Source organism: Benincasa hispida, chromosome 5 (genome assembly GCF_027475165.1).
Source record: "Benincasa hispida cultivar pf3 chromosome 5, pf3_genome.v1.1, whole genome shotgun sequence".
Lineage (NCBI taxonomy): Eukaryota > Viridiplantae > Streptophyta > Magnoliopsida > Cucurbitales > Cucurbitaceae > Benincasa > Benincasa hispida.
In genome coordinates this window covers 59,595,356-59,617,502 of record NC_143482.1, presented here as the reverse complement: position 1 = coordinate 59,617,502, position 22,147 = coordinate 59,595,356, and the positions used below count along the sequence as shown (strand labels likewise).

At 34.9% G+C, this 22,147-nt stretch overlaps 1 protein-coding gene and 1 long non-coding RNA gene across 5 annotated transcripts; one reads left to right on the top strand and one right to left on the bottom strand.

Annotated features, from left to right (window-relative positions):
• Positions 1-15,056: 15,056 nt before the first annotated feature.
• Positions 15,057-17,271, bottom strand: LOC150036292 (acetylserotonin O-methyltransferase-like). The gene is made up of 2 exons (XM_090313710.1): positions 16,386-17,271; positions 15,057-15,554 (listed from the first exon to the last, which is right to left on the bottom strand). The coding sequence occupies exons 1-2, from the start codon at positions 17,151-17,153 to the stop codon at positions 15,258-15,260; spliced, it is 1,065 nt and encodes a 354-aa protein (XP_090169836.1). The 5' UTR covers positions 17,154-17,271; the 3' UTR covers positions 15,057-15,257.
• Positions 17,272-18,374: 1,103 nt separating this feature from the next.
• Positions 18,375-21,721, top strand: LOC120078266 (uncharacterized). Of its 4 annotated transcripts, none has more exons than XR_016529587.1 (5): positions 18,375-18,693; positions 19,120-19,420; positions 19,641-19,699; positions 21,035-21,163; positions 21,485-21,721. It is a non-coding gene; the product is annotated as an uncharacterized LOC120078266 (long non-coding RNA). The 4 variants fall into 4 exon arrangements; XR_016529586.1 differs by having other exon boundaries at positions 19,116-19,420; XR_005481964.2 differs by having other exon boundaries at positions 18,377-18,693; positions 19,215-19,420.
• Positions 21,722-22,147: the final 426 nt, after the last annotated feature.

The window sequence follows — 22,147 nt, the reverse complement described above, 5'->3', positions numbered from 1 at the left end:
CATCGTACTAATGATTGGTTATATCCAATGGATATAGAAATATATCTATGGCAAAAAGAGTACAATTATCGGTCTTTAGTGGAATGTCTGGCAGTTAACGGATGGTGGATATTGTGACTAAAGAGTTTAGTCAGCTATTCATGTACCATTGGAGCTTTGAGCCATAGGTCCATAAGGTCCCCTTGGTAGCTTGGATACAAGTTGAGAGTCAAGTTTTGGGTCAATTTGAAATGTTCAAATTGACAAGAGGGAGTTCGATTATATATGATATAATTGAACGAGTTAATTAACTTTATGATTTATATCTAGTAGAGGAAAATATTATAATCAATATATGATATTAATTATATGCTATGAATGTGATAAGATCACATTAACTAGATGGTTATAAAGGAAATAGGAAGGTGCCTTTTCTATTCTAAATAACGGATATAAATAGCTGACGGTGTGCAAGAGACAAGGGTACGCGAACATTGTGAAAAGATAGTGTCATCATTTAGAAAATTAATGCCTATACGATAGTGACTGCTCAATCGCTTACATATACGGCATTGTTAAGCAATCGCATACCGATTACACCATCGCTATTATCTAAGCGATCGTATAATTAAATTAACAAGAGGGAATTTGATTATATGTGGTATAATTAAATTAATTCAAAAATATGTGATATATGATATAATGTATTTGATACATTATTTGATTGGAGGAATTAATATAAATATGATTTATATTAAATGCGATAAAGGAGAAAAAGAACTATGGTTTATATGTTGCATATGATGTGATATTGAAACTATGGCTTATAAATATAATATGATAAATTAATTATTATATTTATTTATAATAAATTAATTATAAGGTAATTAATTTCGGTTTTTCTCCAAATAACCACCTTAGTGGGTGGTTTTAGTAAGTTTATGGCAATCAAATGGATAAAAGTTAAAATTGTTTTCATTTTGTCTCTCCGCGTGCAAAAAGCATCAAGTTATACGATAGCTTGGTTGAGAGAGGAAACGATCAATCGAGTTTTTCTATATGATAGATACTCGTTACTAATCGATCGAGTACCCAGGTCTAAACGATAGACTTCTTCCTTCTCCCACTTACTTGATCGTCTACTCGATTGTCCAGTTCCTCCATCCCTCTTCCAAATCCATTTAGAGCCCACAACTCCTGGATTCTTACACCGAGAATACCAAGGTAACCGAGTTGTGGTGTCAAGTTCTGTTCGAGGGTCGAGGATCGAGTTTCACTCGTTGTTTATTGAGGATTTTCCAGAGGCTCACTGCGTTCATGGTGTTGGATGCTTTGTTGATTGATCAAGGAAATACTAGAATAAAATGTTCTTCAAAGGTATGATTACTCGATCCTTTGTTTTCAATTTTTTGAAGCATGCTGTAATTTAGACTTGATGCATAACTGTTCTATTTGATTGTAAATGTGTATGTTCTTTCACAATTGGATTTGGAACGATCTACTTCTAATCATTGGTTCTCAACATTTAGAGTTCCTTCACCTGCAGTGGCTGTTAATGAGAGATCAACATGATCGAATTCCATGTCTTCATGCTATAGAGGGGAATTGATTATTCATGGTACCTCTTCATCCGAGACAAATGTTGAAGTTCACCAACTTTTTTTTTAGTAAGAGTGACTTAAAAATGAGATTTTCTATTTTGTCCATAAACAATAATTTTGTATATAAGGTAAGGAAGTCAACTAAGTCTTTGTTTACTGTCAAATGTATTGAGGATAATTATAATTGGAGCCTCCGTGCAGTGAAAATCTCAGGGTATGGCATATTTAAGATCACGAAGTAAATGCGGTCGCGCACATGTTCTATTGGAATTTTAAATCATGACCATAGACAAGCAACGACTGTGATAGTTGGTGAACTAATCAAAGAGAAGTTTACAGGCATAGGACGTGTTTATAAACCTTGTCACATCATTGAGGATATGAGAATAGAGTATGGCGTAAACATAAGTTACGATAAGGTATGGCGTGCAAGGAAAACTGCTTATGTTCTCGCTAGGGGTACTCTAGAAGAGTCGTACGTTGTTTTACATGCATTTGATGAAATGTTAAAAATGGAGAATCCAAGTACAAGGTTTGAAATCAAACTTGAAAATGATGTGCATTTCAAGTACATGTTTATGACATTAGGGTCTTGTATTAAAGGTTTTGCAAGTTGTCGACCTATGATAATTTTTTATGGATCGCATTTGAAAGGAAAATACAAAGGGATCATGTTGGTAAGCATTTCCATGGATGGTAAAAACCAAGTATATCCATTAGCATATGCCATAGTGGACAATGAAACTGATCAAGCTTGAAAGCGGTTTATGTTGAATTTGAATTGTGCCATTGGAGAACCCATTAACTTGGTGTGTGTGTCCGATCGAGCGGTATCTATTGGTAATTCAACTTGTGTAATTTTTCCTATGACATTTTATGGATTGTGTACATACCACATAGAAAATAATAATCTTTCTAACTTGAAGGACAATACGATTGTTGGAATGTTCAAGGATGCAGCCAGGGCATTTCGCATGTCTGAGTTCCAATCACACTGGGACCAACTACGTACTTTTCGAAATGGTGTTGTATCAAAATATTTGGAGGATATTAATCTTGAATGGTGGGCGTGTGTTTACAAAACAAAATAAAGATATGATAACATGACGTCCAATAATGCATAGTGTTTAAATTCATTGACCAAAGAATATCAACAGTTGTCCCTAATGTGCTTATTGTTACATGTTCGAGGCCTCATCCAATCATGGTTTTATAAACGAGGAAATTATTAGGCATCTCGAACGACATCACACTCAGACTACTATGAAAATTGATTAGCAAGTGAGTGTGACAAGGGCACATGATATCGAGTTGAACCGATTGATTGTTATAGGATCCATGTGCAGGACAATTGATTGGAAGGTATTGTGAACCTCCATACGAAGGAATGCACGTGCAAAGAATTTGACTCATTCGGTATACCATGTTTGCATGCAATTTTGGCTGCGCGAGATTGAAACATCCCCATCCGAGTTTTGTGCAGTCCATTTTATAGTGTTGACTCCCTCATGGCTACTTATACAGAGCCTGTAAATCCACTAGGTCACATATCTAAATGGAAGAGACCTCCGAGATATGTGGAAAAGTACATTGCACCTCCTAGAAGAGTGGTACAGGTCGGGCGATGAAAAGTACGACGAATACCATCAAGAGAAGAACACCGACAAATAAAATGTGGTAGGTGTGGGAATTATGGGCATAATCGATAAAATTGCAGTGAACCGCTCACGTCCAGGTGACCTACCAAATTAAATCCAAATGATTCAAATGTCGGTCGAGTGTGATTTTCTATGTGCCACTTGTAATCCTCAATGTACATAGTCAGACTTATCAATTTCAAATGTATACTTTTTTCTCTTTATACATTCAAAAATCTTTCTGAAATGTCTCGCTCTATCTCGATCTCGCTCTCACTAATCTCGATATCACTAACACCACTTTACTCAAGTTTGTCTATTCACGAATCTCTGGAAATGTCTCACTCTGGTTCATCTCGCTATCACTTACACAACTTTACTCAAGTTTGTCTATTCACGAATCCTTGGAAATGTCTCGCCATTCTCACTCTCGCTAATCTCATTCTCCGTTTTATAAATTTAAACAAGTGGTTGTCTATTCATGAACCTTTTTTTGGAATTTGATCAAGTTTATCTATTCATCTTACTCAAATGTTTGTCTATTCATGTTAGTTCTACACTGACAATTTAAATAACATGTTAGTAAAATTACATCAATAATATGGAGTGTTCGTCCACAGCTGACATGACAACTACATCCTATGCTCTAAGAATTTTTCTACAAATATTCAACAATCTAGTGATCCATGTTGTGTGTTCTAGCAGTAGGTCGGGATATTTTTCAATGAGACGTTTCTATATTCGGCTTCCAACATTTGAAGTCACAATAGTGAAGAAGCAATGCTAGGGTGTAATTCAATGGTTCAAGGCAAGACTCCAGCTTCTTCTTTGATGTCATGGATGGTAATGAATTGAATACGAACAATTGGCCTTTATTTAGATCGAATGTAATCAACATCCAATATTAATCGATGTTTGTTGCCGTATACACAAAGTCCACATCTGACCACTTGATGTCAAATTTACCCATGACATAATCCGAATACGTCTCTTCCCCCCATACTACGACAACATTAACAATTACAATTAAGAAACGAAAACATACAGGCTATGCACAAAATGAAAATGAAATTACAGCATGCTTTACTAAGATAAATGGAAGAATTGTTGGGATTGGTGTCCTAATTCTTTCGGAGTCTCGTTGTTTGTAATGATACACATTGTTTTATGAATAAAATAACTATTATTTCATTCTGGCATTTACTCATACCCAATAAACAAAGCTTCATGGTTATCTTATGTAAACTTAAGCATGTATATGAGATATACAAGTGGATCATGCCTTAAGTGATAACCTAAATAGGTCTGTAGTATAAAGATTAAGGTGGGATACCTGATCTTGGTGACACTACGGATATGACCCACTTTGTAGAGGTTTGCAAGTATTGTAAACTACTACAGATGGTAGATCCTGACCATTCATGTGGAGACATGTGAGCGAGGTTGTCCTATACAAAGAGTTTGTATAAGACCGGACCACGAGATGACTAGACTCTGTATATAATGTCGTTGATACTGGAGACTTACATCTCACCTAAATGACCATAGGTGACACGACCTCAATCCTGAGTGTTTTGGGAATTGCTGCCTTTGAGGGCTGTCCATTGATTAGTATGGGTGAGAGTGGCCAAATTTCCAACTCAACATGCTACCTTTTTAGGGACTTGTCTGATTTGGGAGCTGGGAACTCAATACACAAGATGGAATTCACTTCTTTCCCGAAGTAGAGGTAAGTAAAGAGATTGCTCCCTTAAGGGCTGATTCCAAGGCTTGAACATAGTGGCCACAGGTTCTCTTTGGAAGAGAGGACCCAGTCATAGTAGGATTATGACTTATGTTCATTAGAGGATTCAGTGGTACTTAAGGAGTTAGATGTAACTACAAGAGCATAATGGTTATTGGCTGAGCTGTACTTACGAGCGATTTGTGAAGGGTTATCACACTATTGATTGGTTAAGATGGACACATAATATATCTATGGTAGGGAGAGTTCAATTGTTTGTCTTTAGTGGAGTGCCTGACAATTAACAGATGGTGGATCCCATGACTAAAGAGTTTAGCCAGTTATTCACGTACCGTTGGAGCTTCGAGCTACATGTCCATAAGATCCCCTTGGTAGCTCAATGGATTCAAGTTGAGGATCAGTTCTTGGTGTTGATTTGAAATGTTCAAATTTACAAGAGGTAATTTGATTATATAAGATATGATTGGTATGGTGTATGAGATACATTTAGTGGAGGATTAATGTAAATTAGATTTACATTAAGTACCATGCAATAGAAAAAGATCTATGGTTGATATGTTCATGAGATTAAATATTAAAACTATAGGTTATAAATATAGTATGATAAGTTGGTTTTCATTATATTTATAATAATATTAATTATTGGATAATTATCTCTTTTTCTCTAATAAACAATTGAGTGGGAGGTTATTAGTGGTTTCATAGTAACCGTGAATTAAAAAGGAGAAATGTTTTCCTAATTTTAGTAAGAAGTGAATTTGAGATTTCCAATCTCGGAAATTACTCACGGGAAGTTGTCAAGTAAATAAGATTTACTAAGCGACATCTTGGAGTTAGCTAAATGATCGTGGAGTGTTCTTCGGAGATAGACACTCAACTAAGCGATGAGTTAAACGATCGCATGGCTTTAGTTAGACGATCGCATAGCTTTTCGTAAACAGTTAGGCATCGACCTATACGTATATTATGTGTCCATCTTTTCCTAAACGAGTGGTGATTCCTCTAATGAATATAAGTCATAGTGCTACTATGACTGAGTCCTCTCTTCCAAAGAGAATCTGTGGCCACTGTGTTCAAGCCCTAGAATCAGCCCTTAAGGAGAAATCTATCTACTTACCCCTGCTTTGGGGAAAGAGTGAATTCCATCTTGTGTAACTGAGTTCCCAGCTCCCAAATCAGTCAAGTCCCCAAAAGGGTAGGCAAGTTGAGTTGGCAATCTGGCCACTCTCACCCATACTAATCAAAGGACTGCCCTCAAAGGCAGGAGTTCCCAAAACACTCAGGATTGAGGTCATGTCACCTATGGTCTTTTAGGTGAGATGTAAGTCTCTAGTATCAACGACGTTATATACAAAGACTAGTCATCTCGTGGTCCGGTCTCATACAAACTCTTTGTATAAGACACCTCTACTCGCATGTCTCCACATGAATGGTCAAGATCTACCATCTATAGTAGTTTACAACACTTGCAAACCTATATAAAGCGGTATGTATTCGTAGTGTTACCTGGATTAGGTATCCCACCTTAATTCTTATATTACAAGTTAACACTTGCACACCTATTTAGGTTATTACTTAAGGCATGATCCACTTTTATATCTCATATACATGCTTAAGTACATACAATAACCATAGAGCTTCTTTTATTGGATATGAGTAAAAGTCAGATAAAATAACTCTTATTTTATTCATAATAATATGTATATATTACAAACAACAAGACTCCGAGAGAATTAGGGCACCAATCCCAACAATCTCCCACTTGTCCTAATGTCACGGGAGACTAATGTACAATACAAGATAAATACATGTACAATATACAATAAACTAGGGCATACCCCAGTATCATCTCTCAGTTGCCCTAGACAAGATGCCTCATGTCTCGCAGATCCAGACTCTCCAGGTGACCCTCGAACACTGTGAGAGCCTTTGTAAAGGGATCAGCAACGTCGTGCTCCAATGCAATCTTCGTGACTATCACATCACCCTGATGCACAATCTCCTTGATCAAGTGGTATTTTTGTTCTATATGCTTGCCCCGACGATGACTCCAAGATTCCTTTGAATTTGCCACAGCCCCGGTATTATCACAATAAATAGTGATAGGCAAATTCATACTTGGAACAACTTCCAAATCTGTAAGGAATTTCCTCAGCAAAATAGCCTCTTTAATTGCTTCACAAGTGGTACGTATTCGTCTTCCATAGTGGAGTCTGCGATGCATCCTTGCTTGGTGCTTCATCACACTACAGCCCCTTCAATCAGAGTGAACACTGACCCTGATGTCAATTTACGAGAATCTCTATCGGTCTAAAAGTCAGAGTCTGTCTATCCTGTAAGGATCAGATCCTTATCTCCATACACGAGCATGTAGTCCCTCATTCGTCAAAGATACTTGAGGATCGTCTTGACCGCCATCCAGTGATCAAATCCTAGATTGGACTAATACCAACTGACAATTCCTACTGCATAGTAAATGTTGGGTCTGGTACACAACATTACATACATGAAGCTTCCTATAGCTAAAGCATAGGGAATCCGTCTCATCTCCTCAACCTCTTGAGGTGTCTTAGGACATTGATCTTTAGATAAAATGATTCCATGTTTGAAGGGTAACAAACCCCTTTTGGAATCTTGTATCCTGTACCTGATCAACATTTGATCAATGTATGATGCCTGAGACAGGGCTAACCTTTTGTTCTTATGATCCTGAATGATCTGGATCCCTAGAACGTACTGTGCCTCACCCAAATCTTTCATTTGGAACTGGGCAGCTAGCTATTTTTTAATGTTAGTTAGATACCTTACATCATTCCCAATGAGTAAGATATCATCCACATACAATACCAAGAAAGCTACTGAGTTATTGATGATCTTCTTGTAAACACAAGGCTCATCAATGTTCTAATCAAAGCCAAATGACTTGATCGCGGTGTCAAATCTAATATTTCATGATCTAGACGCTTGTTTCAGCCCATAAATGGACCGATTAAGCTAGCAAACTTTTTTCTCTTGATCTGGAACTACGAAACCCTCTAGTTGAGTCATGTAGATGGTCTCCTCAAGATTATCATTAGGAAAGCCAATCTTGACGTCCATTTGCCATATCTCATAATCATAAAATGTGCCTATGAACAGGAGTATCCTGATAGACTTGAGCATGACAACAGATGAGAAAGTTTCCTCATAGTCCACTCCTTCGACCTGGGTATAACCCTTTACCACGCGTCGAGCCTTAAAGGTTTGCACCATTCCATCTACACCTCTCTTTCGCCTATAGATCCACTTACACCCAATAGGTTTTACCCCATCAAGTGGATCCACAAGCTCCCAAATGTTATTGAAGTACATAGACTCCATCAACTGGTTTATGGCTTTAATACACTCATCTTTGTCAACATTCTCCATTGCTTTCTTAAAAGAAAATGGGTCCTCGAAACCATCATTAGAAGTGACTTTCTGGGTTTCAGTCAAACCTATGGAGCGATCCGGTGGGTTCATAGCCCTTCTATTACGTCAAGGCAGTCTCAACTCTTGAGCTGGTTGACTAGGTGTACGGACCTCAATAACTCTTATTGATCTGTCGGCTTGTTCAACGATTCTTGTTGAACCCTCAGTAGTCTTAGTCTCACTAGAAATCTCACGTAAAACAAGCTTACTTCGTGGCTTATGATCCCTCAAGTGGTCTTCTTCCAAGAAGATAGCATTTATAGAAACAAACACTTTGTTCTCACTCGGATCATAGAAGTATCCATCCCTCGTTTCCCTAAGGTAGCCTACAAAGAGGCAAACTTACGAACGCAGTTCCAACTTCTTCGGGTTAGCCACAAGCACATGTGCCGGACACCCCCAAATCCTGAAGTGGCATAAACTACTTTTACTGCCTCTCCACAACTCAAAAGGTGTTTTTGAAACACTTTTTGAGGGAATGTTGTTCAGAATGTAACATGCAGTTTCCACTACAGAACTGCAAAACGAGTTTGGAATATGAGCATAACTCATCATAGACCAAACCATGTCCAACAAGGTTCTGTTTCTCTTTTCTGATACACCATTCTGTTGATGTGTACCTGGGGCCGAGAGTTGGGACGCAATCCCATGTTCTATCATATAGTTATGGGATTAGATATCCATATACTCTCCACCACGATCAGATCGTAGTGTTTTTATCTTCTTACCTAACAAGTTCTCAACTTCAACCTTATACTCCTTGAACTTGTCAAGGGCTACAGACTTACGTTGCATTAGGTAGAGATACCCGTACCTTGAATAATCATCTATGAAAGAGATGAAATATTCATGCCCACCTCGAGCCCTAACACTCATCGGACTACAAAGGTCAGAATGTACAAGCTCTAAGGCTTCCTTGGCTCTATAACCTTTTCCAATAAAATGTCGTTTGGTCATCTTGCCTTCGAGGCATGATTCACATACCAGCAAGGAGTTTTCTTCTAACTCTTTAGAAGTCTAATTTTCACTAACTGCTCAGTCCTATTGAGGTTGATGTGACCTAACCATAGATGCCAAAGATGGGCATTTTCCTTAGGAGAAACCTTTGGCCTTTTAACTGTTGTCGCTATATTGAACATTTCAGTATTAAACAAGGCTTTTATGACTAATAGCCTTAGTACATATAAGTTACTTTTCATTGAACCAAAACCAATCTCCATACCATTCTTGAAAATAAGCACTTTATTCTTAGAAAAGAAGACGGTATACCCTTGTCAATGAGACAAGAAACCGAGATTATGTTCCTTTTGATATGAGGAACTACAAAAACATTATCCAGTAACAGATAACGTTTCTTTTCCAAAAATAACTTCAGCCTGCCTACAGCAACAGCTGAAAAAACCTCGCCAGTTTCAACTCGAAGAGTCATCTCTCCCTGTGGCAATGTTTGCCAGAAACTGAATCCTTAGTGAGAAGAACTGATGTGATTAGTAGCACCCAAATCTAGAATCCAGGCAGAATTATCATTCTATACCAAACACGTCTCTAAGACCAATAAATCAGATTCACTGTCTTTAGACATCCTCCTCTTTTAGAGAGTAGTGGGATCAGCATCAGAACCTAAATAAGCTCCAAGTTGCATGTCAGAAAAAACTTCTCTTCTATGAAATGTAACAAAGTCAGCAACACTTGCTTCCTCTTCCTGAAGTTTAACTTAGGAATTGAAACTACTGGTTTTTTCATCCATCCCTTTATGCTCGAAAAGTAAGAGGTGAAATTCAAACAAATCTTGCATCGAGTCCATGATGTCACGTGCAATGACCATGTTCTCAACCCTTTTGGCCAAAACATTAGGTATACTAGCCAATATGTGAATTCAGGCCAATGAATTAGCCTTCATCCACAACTCATATGCATTACAAACACTTCGTGGTGCATCAAAGGTCGGGACTTGAGGACATTCCCCAACCATGAGAAATTTGAGGTCATTTATCAAGAAATACATTTTATAAGACTCTTTCCACTGTATGTAATTGGTCAAATTAAAGACATTACACGGAAATACTAAAAGTTGTTGAAAAGAAAAACACATTGACCTACGTTAGGTTTTAAGCAAATACCCGTTGAAAAAACATACAACATCCAATAAGGTTTAGCAAAACTAACATGAACCCCGTGTGACATCTAGTTTCGCAATGACGCTTCAAATGTTTAGTACAAAGGCTACCGAAGGGAGGTCAATTATCCCTTATCTAAATTGAGAAATTCTCAACCAGTTATTAATATCAGAACAACTCTTGCTCCTATAACGACTAGCCATCATTGATTTGATCAAGAGATCATTAACTTACTTAACAATCTCCGTAAGTGTGACCTGCCGTTTTAGGCCCTAGAGATCTACCCCAAGTAGCCAATCTGAAGGGAAAAAATCGGATTGGGGTAAAACCTAAAGCGACCCTATCCATTTCTAGAGTCCACCTTGATCTTGACCAACTGCATAAAACCCATCTGAATAGGGAGGCTCCTAGGGTGCCACGAGGGAGTACAGAATGATCTCATGGTGCAAACAAATGATAGAGACCGTAGGACATGTTGACACACACCTTCACCCACTTACTACAAATACACTCTTTGTCCATCTTGATATTGACTCATGCAAATACCATCCGAAGGGGGATGCTCCTAGGGCACCATGAAGCCAAGCATGAATCTCACGGTGTGAACATTCAGTGAGAAATGTGAGTGAAATCATTGACATATCAGATACATCTCTTCCTCCCACTAAGTATTTTATAACTTAGAGTTTAGTTTACTTAGAAAAAACATGGCTAAGAATTTTAACTAAGTCACTTTTTAGGTTTGCCTAAGAGTAACTGTTACCTTCGATAGTTGAAACAACTTTTGATCATTATCCATTAAACTCTTTAACGAAGTTCTTGACCAACTGTCGCATGCTTGCAGAAAATCTATCTAATTCACCTTTCCAGGTAGGTTCCCAGGTAGGGGTGTTCCGTTTCCGTCAGCTTAAGTACCCCAGCCTAGATAGAACCCGCCTTAGACAAAAGGTCCCTTATAGATAGATTTAATACAATTTTAATCTTTTATGCCAATCAATTTAATCCTATTAAATCGATTTAAAAAGATTAAACTTGGTTGCTAATCCCATTAGAACCTTTGAACTTAGGTCTATCTCAATCCAATTTTAAAACCCTTTTAAAACATGAGTTCACCCTAAGTCTACATGTAACTCTTTCTTATTGATTTTAGTTATAAATATCACATATTTATATGTATACATCTCTTTATGAATCTAATTCATATAAATCTAATATTCAAATTTTATTCAAATATATCTCTGTTGCATAATTTGGATTATAGATAATATCTATAATTAACCATTATATATTAAACTCATTAATATAAAATTTCCTCATTTTATTTGAACAATTTAAATCATTTCACATTACTATCCTTTAGTGAGCTAACAAGGGGACCTCAATGACGTACAAATTAGAAGCTCCAAAGATATGAGATTAATTGATTAAACTCCTTTAATCCATTTATCAAATATTCATTAACTACCGATCATTTTGTTGAAGACTGATAGCTACATTCTTCACACTGTAGATATATTTCTATGTTCATGGATATGACCAATCAACAGAGCGATGACCATTTACAAATGTTCATAACTACAGCTAGGTCAAAATACAGTTTTATACCTGCAGTTATATCTAACTTCTTAAGTATCACTAATTCCTCTAATGAACAAACAGTTTATAGTCCAACTATAAACCAACACCTCTTGGACCACTGAGAGCTTGAGGTCTCATTGTTCAAGACCTGAAACCAGCTAAGGGAACAATTTATCTATTTTCCCAATGAATGGGAATAAGTGAATTCCATCTTGTGTAGTTGTGTTCCCAGCTTAAAAATGGTAGGCTTATTGAGTCAGATATCATGGTCACTCTTACCCATACAGATCAAAGGACTGTCGTCACAAACAGGAGTTCACAACTCTCCCAGGATTAAGGTCAGGTCTCCTATGGTCATCCTAGTGAAATATTAGTTTCTTCAAGTAACGGTGTTATAAAGAGAAACTAATTATTTCGTGGTCCGATCTATGTATAAACTCCTTTATATAGGATACACCCACTCACATGTCTTCACATGAACAATATGGTTCATTTTGTTTGTAACACTTACATCTCATGTAACAATTATAAAGTGGGTCGTATCCGTAGCATTACCAGGACAAGGCACTCAACCTTCATCCATTACTGCATACCTTTTAGGTTATTACTTGAACATGAACCATCTGTATGTCAACCACATACTTTTCAAGTGACATCATATAACCTTGGATCTTAATTTATTGGATTGAACTAATACACTAGGTAAAGATGTATCCAGCTTCGTTTTCACACGATCTTTCCCAACCATTGGGATCTCAATATGATACACAAGAGACACCTTCATTACACTCTCATCATTATCAAACCCAAACTCCACATATTTGACTTTTATATCTGTCGGACCCATTGGTGTCTATGCTTTTAAAGTATTGATCTTGTAGATAACCGATGCCTGTACTTAACAAAATGTTTTCACTAGCATTCGAGGACTGCCATAATCCCATAATGAGTAGAATTTTTTTCTTACAAAATGTGACAACTTTGCCACCTATAAGGAAACTCATAACATCTAGTCGATCATCAAACATTCTATTTGAAGTATGTAATGGATAAGAGGACAATTGAAAACCAAGTCCAGGTCAAGCAAACATACAAAGATGGTTTGCCTAAATATGTCCAACCGTGTTAACGAAAGCTTTGTTGGGATTTATGTCCTAAAGCATCTTAATTTATTAGTTGACTAATTTAATCATTAATTATACAATATTAATTTATCTATTAACCAAAAAAACCCAAGGTTATTGCATGAAGTCTTGAACATGTATGCAGTTGACACACGGGTGGATCATGTCCAAGAAATAACCTAAAGATATATAGTATATGGATATGCTTCGGTGCCTTATCTTGGTGACACTATGGATACGACCTACTTTATAATATTTACAAATAGATTGATCCAGATCGTTCATGTAGAGACATGTGAGTGGAGATATCTTATACAAAGAGTTTGTATAGTACCGGACTATGAAATATTTAATCTCTCTTTATAACTCTGTTAATTAATGAGATTAATATTTCATAGGATAATCATGTGGGACTCGATCTTAATCCTGAGTGATTTATGAACTCCTGTCTGTGAGGTTAGTCCTTTGGTTTACATGGGTGAGAGTGACCCAAGTTTCCGACTCAACAAGCCTAACATTTTAAGGGGCATAACTAAATGAGAAGTTGGGAATATAATTTCATAAGATGGAATTCAACTCTTTATTGCATAGGGCAAGTAAATGAGTAGTTCCCTTAAATATTGGTTTCGAGTCTTGAACAAGTGGCCTCACCCAAGTTTCCGACTCAATAAGCCTAACATTTCAGGGGGCGTGAGAGACTGAGTTTATGGTTGGGCCATAAACAAGTTGTTCATTAGAGGAATCAGTGGTACTTAAGAAAAAGAGGTAATTACTGGGGTGAAACGTGTTAGGATTTGTGTCCTAAATCTCGTAGTCTGTGTAATTGTAAATAAATTATTAATAAATAAGAAAATTGTTTATTTCATGAATAAAAGTATTCTATTATTTGCATAATTCAAAATCCAGTAAATTAATATCCAAGGTTATTTAATGTAATATGAATAGTATGTAGTTGACATACAACTAGGGCATTTTATTTGCCTAATGGGAGACAAATTCTTAATTTAGTGCCATATATTACTTAGAATTCACCCAAACAGACACCACAATTGAGTAATTTAGGGAATACTAAGGAATTTGGATTCCATTAACTCAATGATTGTGCCTTAAAATATGAGCATTAAGATACCGCCCCACCCTACTTTCATATGAAAAAACATGAAACATATAACAAAAGACACATAATTTCGCACAACACAGGTCTTGCAAACTGAAAATGCTAATTCTATTAACAGAGGTGTACCACAGACAACATTTAAGTTTGATGAAGAGAACAATGGAAATTTGAAATACCCACCGCAGTAAAGAGAGGTTCACAACCGAAGCTACTTAGAAACGCCTGGGTGAAGACATTTGAAATGAGTGGAGAGAATAAAGAGAGAGAAAAAAAGAGATGCACAACGGTCGAAAACTACGAAAACATTGAACGGACTTTTGATTCTATTTAATTTATTCATCATCCTTTTATTTTAAAATCGGGATAGGACTATAGAAAAAGCATCGAGGATGGGCCTCCCTCACACAAGACAATGTTGAATAGAAAAAACATGAAAAAGGTGATATGGTATTGGTCTATTACATCGATAAGCCACCTTGTTATGTTGGGAAGTTCATCCCTAGCGTGATGTCACTTAAAATGCTGGCGAAATTGACTTGAGAAAAAAATGTTTTCAAAATTCTCATTTTTATTTAAAAACTTTTGATAAAAACTGATTTAAATACATTTGAAAAACAATTTTGAATGATTGACAAACACTTCAATTTCTTCCACAATGACTTATTTTTAAATTAAATAACGAAAATATATTCCAAATACACCATAAATATTAACTAAAACTTAATAATTATCTTTTATTTCTCCTCGTCATATTACACCGTTGTTATTATAATCAACTGCCTTCATAAAAGTCAACCATAACATAACATAAGTAGATACAAGTCGTTATACTTTTAGATCAGAATTTCAATTCTCCCCACCTCCACATTATTGTACGAACTAAAAAACGACCTTTATCGACCTAGATATATCAAATGAAACCTTGAATGACAGATTGGACAACTGGAATGTGTGTGATGGTGTATCGAGTAAAACCAGCTTGGTGAAGAACATAACCCCATTCCTTAGCTGTTCTTTCTTTTCCATTGTTGGTATGAGCCATCATCACCATATCTAGCATTAATCCAACATCCGATAGATTATTTTCTTCTTTTTCTTCAATAACTGCTTCTACAATTATTACTTTTCCTGTCTTTTCTGGAATTGCATCTCTACAATTCTTCAAAATTTTGATGCACGTCTCATCGTCCCAATCGTGTAGGACCCACTGTATAAAATGACATCACAAAATTAATATTAGTTTTCATCTATAAATTTCAGCACATATTAGAATGCATGCAATGGGAAGTTAATCTTTCATCTTCTAAAATATTTTAGGTTAAATTAAAAGTTTAGTTCATAAATTTAGATTTGCATCTAATAATATATAGTTCATATAAATTTTTAAAAAGTATCTACTAGATCTCTAAACTTTTATTTTGAAAATCAATTCGGTGTTCGTTGAACTGTACCTATCTTTATGCTGCCCCTCCAATTGTTTAATTAAAAATTACCATTGTGACAAAATATTTTGGCTTTTTTTTATAAAAAAAATTATATTGTTATTATTAGAGGGGTTGTATGGACATAGGTATAGCCTAGGCTATATCTAATAATTATTTTTCAATTTTGTCTAAAAATGCCACTAAACATTAAAATGACCAATAGATCCTTGAAATTTAATCTTTATTTATTGTCTAGTAGGTCTGTAAATTTTATTGAACGCCAAATATAGGTCAAAGATCTATTAGACCTAAAATTAAAAATTTATGGACCTATTAGACAAAGATTTAAAAGTGTGAGGATCTATATTATTAGACACATTAAATTTAGATACCACATACCCATAAAACTAAGAGTTCTAGAATTTTATTAAACATTTTTTAAAATTTAAAAATCTATGGACACAAAATTGAAAGTTAAAGATATGTTAGATAGTTTTTAAAGTTCGAAGTTCGAATAATAAGTATACTTATAATTTAACCTATATAATATATATGTGTATGTATACGTGTGTGTATATATATATTTATTTATTTATTTGTGTGTGAATACCAACCATGAAGAAAGCAGCATCAGCCTTAGGAATGGAATCAAACATATTCCCACCAACATGTTGTACACCAACGTATTCTTGTGAAGAAGAAATGACATGTGGAAGATCAAAGTTGATGCCTTTAATCCAAGGGCAAGTTTTGACTATCATGCTCAAGCAAGTTCCATTTCCTCCCCCCACATCAACTAGACTTCCAATTCCTTCAAAAATCTTTGGACAATCTTCAAGTATTGCAGGCACAGTAAGAACTCTTGCAGTACATGACATAGCATCATTGATTACTATGTTGTGTATTGGATCAGCTGCTGCAAAGCTCCATACATCTTTGCCATGAGCAGCCTCAAATGGGGTTTCTCCAGTGCCTTTAATGCGAGCACTGAGGCCATGCCATGGTGCCAACATCACTGGGTTGCTTTCCAATAGAAGAAATGGAGCCATGCTGTTCTTGCTGCTACTTGCAAGCAGCCTAGACAAAGGTGTTTGAGCATAGCTAGTGAGATTTTCTTGAGTGATTTCTTGTTTGAAAATTCCACGAGGGACTAAGAATCTCATGATTCGGTATAGGAGTGAGGAAGAACAGTTCAAAGCTGAAGATAATTGGGAGAGTGTCATGGAGCTTCCATGGCTTTCGATTGTATCAACAATTTTGAGTTCAATGACACATTTTACAATTGCCATTTCCACAAAACCAAATATGTATTTCCAAATTTGAACACGAGCTTGTCCTTCTTCTTCTTTCTTTGGTAGGGATTCTTTGGAAACAAAATCCATTTGGGATGGTATCTTTTCTCTATTTGAATGATATGCCTTTTTGTTCTTTCACATTCATATATATAGATGGAGAGAGAGAGAATGGGAGGGAGTGTAAAAAGGAAGGCTTCTATGAAATTTGTGTTTATTTAATTAGTTTCTAAACTTTAAGATAGGTCCGATAAGTCTTTGAATTTTGAACGCAATGACATATCAATTCTTTAATTTATAAAGTGACATTAATAAGTCACAAAATTTAATGTCAAATTATTTAGAGCTAAAATTTGGTAGGCAATCCAGAAATGAAAATTTGAAGATAAGTGTTTCAATAAAAATAAAGTTGTATTTCATATTTTTAGAATTGTATTTAGCAAATCAAATTGAGAAATTTGATTGTAAATTAAAAAAACATTGTTTTAAATGTGTTAGATACTATATTTATAAACCGTAAAACTAGTGGTAGGCCTGTTTACCCACAAAATTTTAGGTTATTGAATATAAACTATTACTAATTAGTTTATAAACACATTTTGGTTAATTTTTTATATAATTATTGTTTTGTAAAATTATATATATAATACTTACTTTTTTAAAAAATATATATATAGGAGTTTATAATATAAAATACTATATTTCTAAAACATCTTTTTAATTTTTTTTAAAAAAATAATAATTATGCTTTTTAAAATTTAAAATTCAAAATTAATCTGGATATACTAAAAACACAAAAATGTTAGTTTTTCAGAATTTACACTATTTGGATTACATAATCTGAAGATAATTTTAAGAAATAGAATATAATGCAGATTGTCTACTAAACACTTATTTATTGAAAATCTAGAAACACGAAACATAACTCACATTATCGACCAAACAAACCCTTAGATATTCAATTATATAATACATACCTTCTATTAAATTAGAACAACAATATTTGGGATGACACCAATCACACTAAATCACTATACTTGTTATGAAATCAACAAATAAAGAAAGATAGAAAAACATAAACCGTAGAGAATAGATACAAAGATTTGCACAATAGCAATGTGTTAACTCCATCCACAAAAGAGAGAAAGACGTAAATAAATCAGAGTTGCCTCTAGAGTTAGTTCACTTCTCTAGTCCCTATTACGTAAATATGATAAAATATGAATACGACTTAGGTTTTGGGGGCAAGATCTCCTACTTGGTCGTTTGAAGTCCTAGACATTAGATTCAAGACATTCCAACAAATCTATGCCTCTTGCTCTCCCTCTCAAATGTGAATTTTCTCCCTCCTTTCTTCATTTTCCTTAGCCCTCTCCTCCCCTTCCCCCATTCTTTCTCTCAATCAGAGACAAAACCATCCTTCCTCCGACTTCCGCCGTCAGTTGTGCAACGCCGTCGTGGTGGGATTAATTTGATATTTGTTATTTTGACTGGTAACAAATATCAAATATTAGTTTTCCTTCAAGCACAGTCGCCACTCTCGCCGGTGAGTACTTGGCATCAGCAGCAACCGATTAATTACGTGTCTTCACAGATTGGCTAGATCCCTTGATCTCTGGCGTGACCTGAGGTTTGATCTCTTTATCTCTGGCTCTCCCTATAACTATCCGGCCACCACCCCTTTCATTTTACGGACGCTATCCAATCTTTTTCCATCAAATACCAAAACTGGAAAGGTCGAACCGAAACAATTCATGGTTCAAAAACCTATTTATTTTTCTTTCGCTTCATTGTTTGTTCGAGTCCATTTTCTGGTTTTCAATTTTGCATTCTCGATATTTTTTATGGAATTGGTTTTCTGCATTGCTAATAGCTTTATATTGTTGAATTGAGAAGAATCATTGGAATTTTAGTCGCTGCATTGTTGCCCTAATGCAACAAATGTTAGTTTGATATTTGTTATTTTTCTTTTATCGAGGGTTTCTTTGGAATTGTGTTTTTTTTAGCATTTTGATATGTTAATTCATGAATTTGTGGATTTTTTTTTGTTAGAAAGGCTACGAGAAATTCATACATCGCAACTCACAGGTCCTTAAATTCCATCACCAACTCTTCTACTCATTTATCTCTTCTTTCTCTCCCATTTTCCAGTTCATTGTGCCACATACATACACACATATAGATTTTCTTATTCCCCAAGTATTTACTTGAAAAAGATTTGGTCACTGAACAATGATCAAAATCAATCATTTATGGGGGACAAACAAAAACTGTCCTCAAGGTGTTCCACGAAAGGCTTATGAGACAATCGAAGGGACAACAATATATTGTGCTTGTTGGGAAACGTGTCAGATGAGGTTAGTAGTACAAAACAACTTCTTTTTAAACCCTTTTTCTTTATTTTGTTATTACACCGTTGGTTATGGCTAAAATGTTTGGAATGGATAATTTTTTGTTTGTGGACTAAGTGCATTTTATCCCAAAAACTAGCAAATTGCACATGTTTTGAGATTGTAAAACCCCCCATGGAAATGAGAACTGTTGAGAATCTGATTGTTTTGTTTTAATACATTTTAGCTTTGAAGGAGTAACGAGGATGAAATTTGATGGTCTTACCAACATAGCTTCGATTTGAGGTTAGTTTTTGCTTTAATTTGAGATTAGATTTGGATTGTTGTTTCTCATTTGTGCTGGGATTACTTTTGGTTGTATTTTTCTTCTTTTCTGAAATTTGCTTTGGTTTGATGGTATTTTTCTTGTTTTGATAGTGTTGTTTCTTGTTTGATGGCGTTTTATGACGTCTTTATGGCGTTTGGGATTGCTGTCTGGGAATTCGTTTGCACAAATTTTGAGTCAATTCGCAATTTTGGGGGGGTTCTTAGTTTTCTTCTTCTGTTTGTTGGGATTAAATTGGCTATGGCTTCAAAAGACATGAACACTGAGACTATTAGATCTTAATATTATAGGTTTTGTTCCATAAATGTCTGCAATATGTATTTTCAGTTTACAATTTGGCTTTAATGAACTTTAGTTCAAGTCATTGTTCTGACATTTGCACCCTATTATCAAGAAGATAGTTGTAACAGATTTGAAATTTATAATAACCCAAGAAATAGTCTCTCCCTTAGGCTTTAATGAAATTTATGATTCCATCAGGTCACTCCCTCCAGGTATTTTCTTTTCCTTTTCTTCTTTTTTTCTCTTTTCTATTTTCCTTAACATAATACGCCAACCCCCCTTTACTTTTTTGAAAATATCGATACACTTATTCTGTACAAACTTTCAATGGTAAAAAATCGAGCTCTTGAATTTATACATTAGTGGGTACAAATGAAAAGCATGTAATCATGTTTGGATGCACCTAGAGAACATATGATTCAGTTGTTGTAGGTGAACAGATTCAAGATTTTTTAATGGTAATCATCGCATGCACTTGAAGTTTCTATTTGTAGTTTTGGATTAGTTTTGGGCTCCTTTAATCACTTTTCAGCTTGAACTCAAAAGTCATTTTCCGTAAGTTTTACAGCTTCCTTTTTTTCTTTTTGGCTCATTCACTCACTCACTGGTCATCATAATTCATATATCAATAACTCACATCATCACCAAATCATTTTTATCGCACTTTTTTTCTTTACTCTCTTTTTTGGGTTCATTATAGGTATCAAATGTTGTTTGTTGGATAATATTTCTGTTTCTTACTTGCCATTTTATTGTTTCCTTTGAGCATTTTGAAAATCGGTATCTGTAATGATGTCTTCGTTGGTTAATGGGCTATATAAAACCCATCAACTGTCCTGTCGACTACAAGTCATGTGAACAGTAGTTCAATATGTTTTCTAAAGAAAAGTGATTGCCAGTCGTGCGTTTCCTATGAAAGTTTGTAATTTTTTTTTTTTATGTATTTTCTATTTTATCTGAAATTATTTGAAAATTCCTTTTGGAGCTTCTTTGACAAACAATTGCTGGTGCAGGTTGTCCAACCTTCAGGCACCAAATTTTAGTTTTGAAGTTTGCAGAGACGCTACCGGTGACTGATGAGGAACATTGAGTATGGACTTTGAAAGAATCTTGAATGATAAAATGAAAGGATTCTATATAAGGTAATTTGGTTGCACGTGAGAGTTTTAGACCTATGGATGGAAATGAAAAAGATAAAAATTGTCGGGTTGAAAATGTTGGACTTGTATAGAATATTTTAGCCTACTTAATAATTAATATATTGTGAAATATGTTAATTGGAAAAGGCGTTATTGATTCCTTTAATAAGTTTTAATTCATCCAGACTTATATAACCTTTTTAATAAGTTCGAGAAATGAGAAAATTTTTAGTTCATAAGATTTTGTTAAAAATTTCTCGGGAGCTTAGGCATTGTTTAGACTTAAAGTTCTTGATTTTAATACTCTTCTATTTTTGTTGGTAGATCTCAAAAAGTTGAGGATAACATCTAATGATAGCTTTGACTTTGGAGTCACCTAAGAGTGTTGTGATACTTGGAGGTGGGTGTTGTCTCTCTTTCTTATTATTACATGTACTGGAATTGTATTTATGTAGAATTGTAATTTTGGAATTATTCATATAAATGTTAGTTTAGTAACGTTGTAGACATAAAATTTTGAATATGTATTATTTATTTATATGCTTGACAAGATTGGAAATATGTGTGCTGTTTATTTGGTTGATTAATATTGTTTGTTTTATATATATAATTGTGATTGTTGGACCTTAAAACAGAAGCAATTATATAGGTAATTTCTAATAGTATTTTTTTAAAAGAACACATTCGAACTTGACAAGCAACTTATCAAGTATTCCTTAAGTTGTGGTATAAGAAGAAATTACATTTGACAAGTAAAAATTGTTAAGTTATGAAAGTCTTGATCCATAATAGATGTCAAGAATTTAAATACTTGACACTTAAAATAAGTTAATAAATCTCATATACTTGACAGTTATAATATATCATGTAAATTACAGCTTGACACTTTTAGTCCGTAAAAAATTTTCTCTCATTCTAGACACGGGATTATTCAACACTTTTAAAAACATCAAGTAACACTGATACTTGACTGTGAAAAACAAGTAC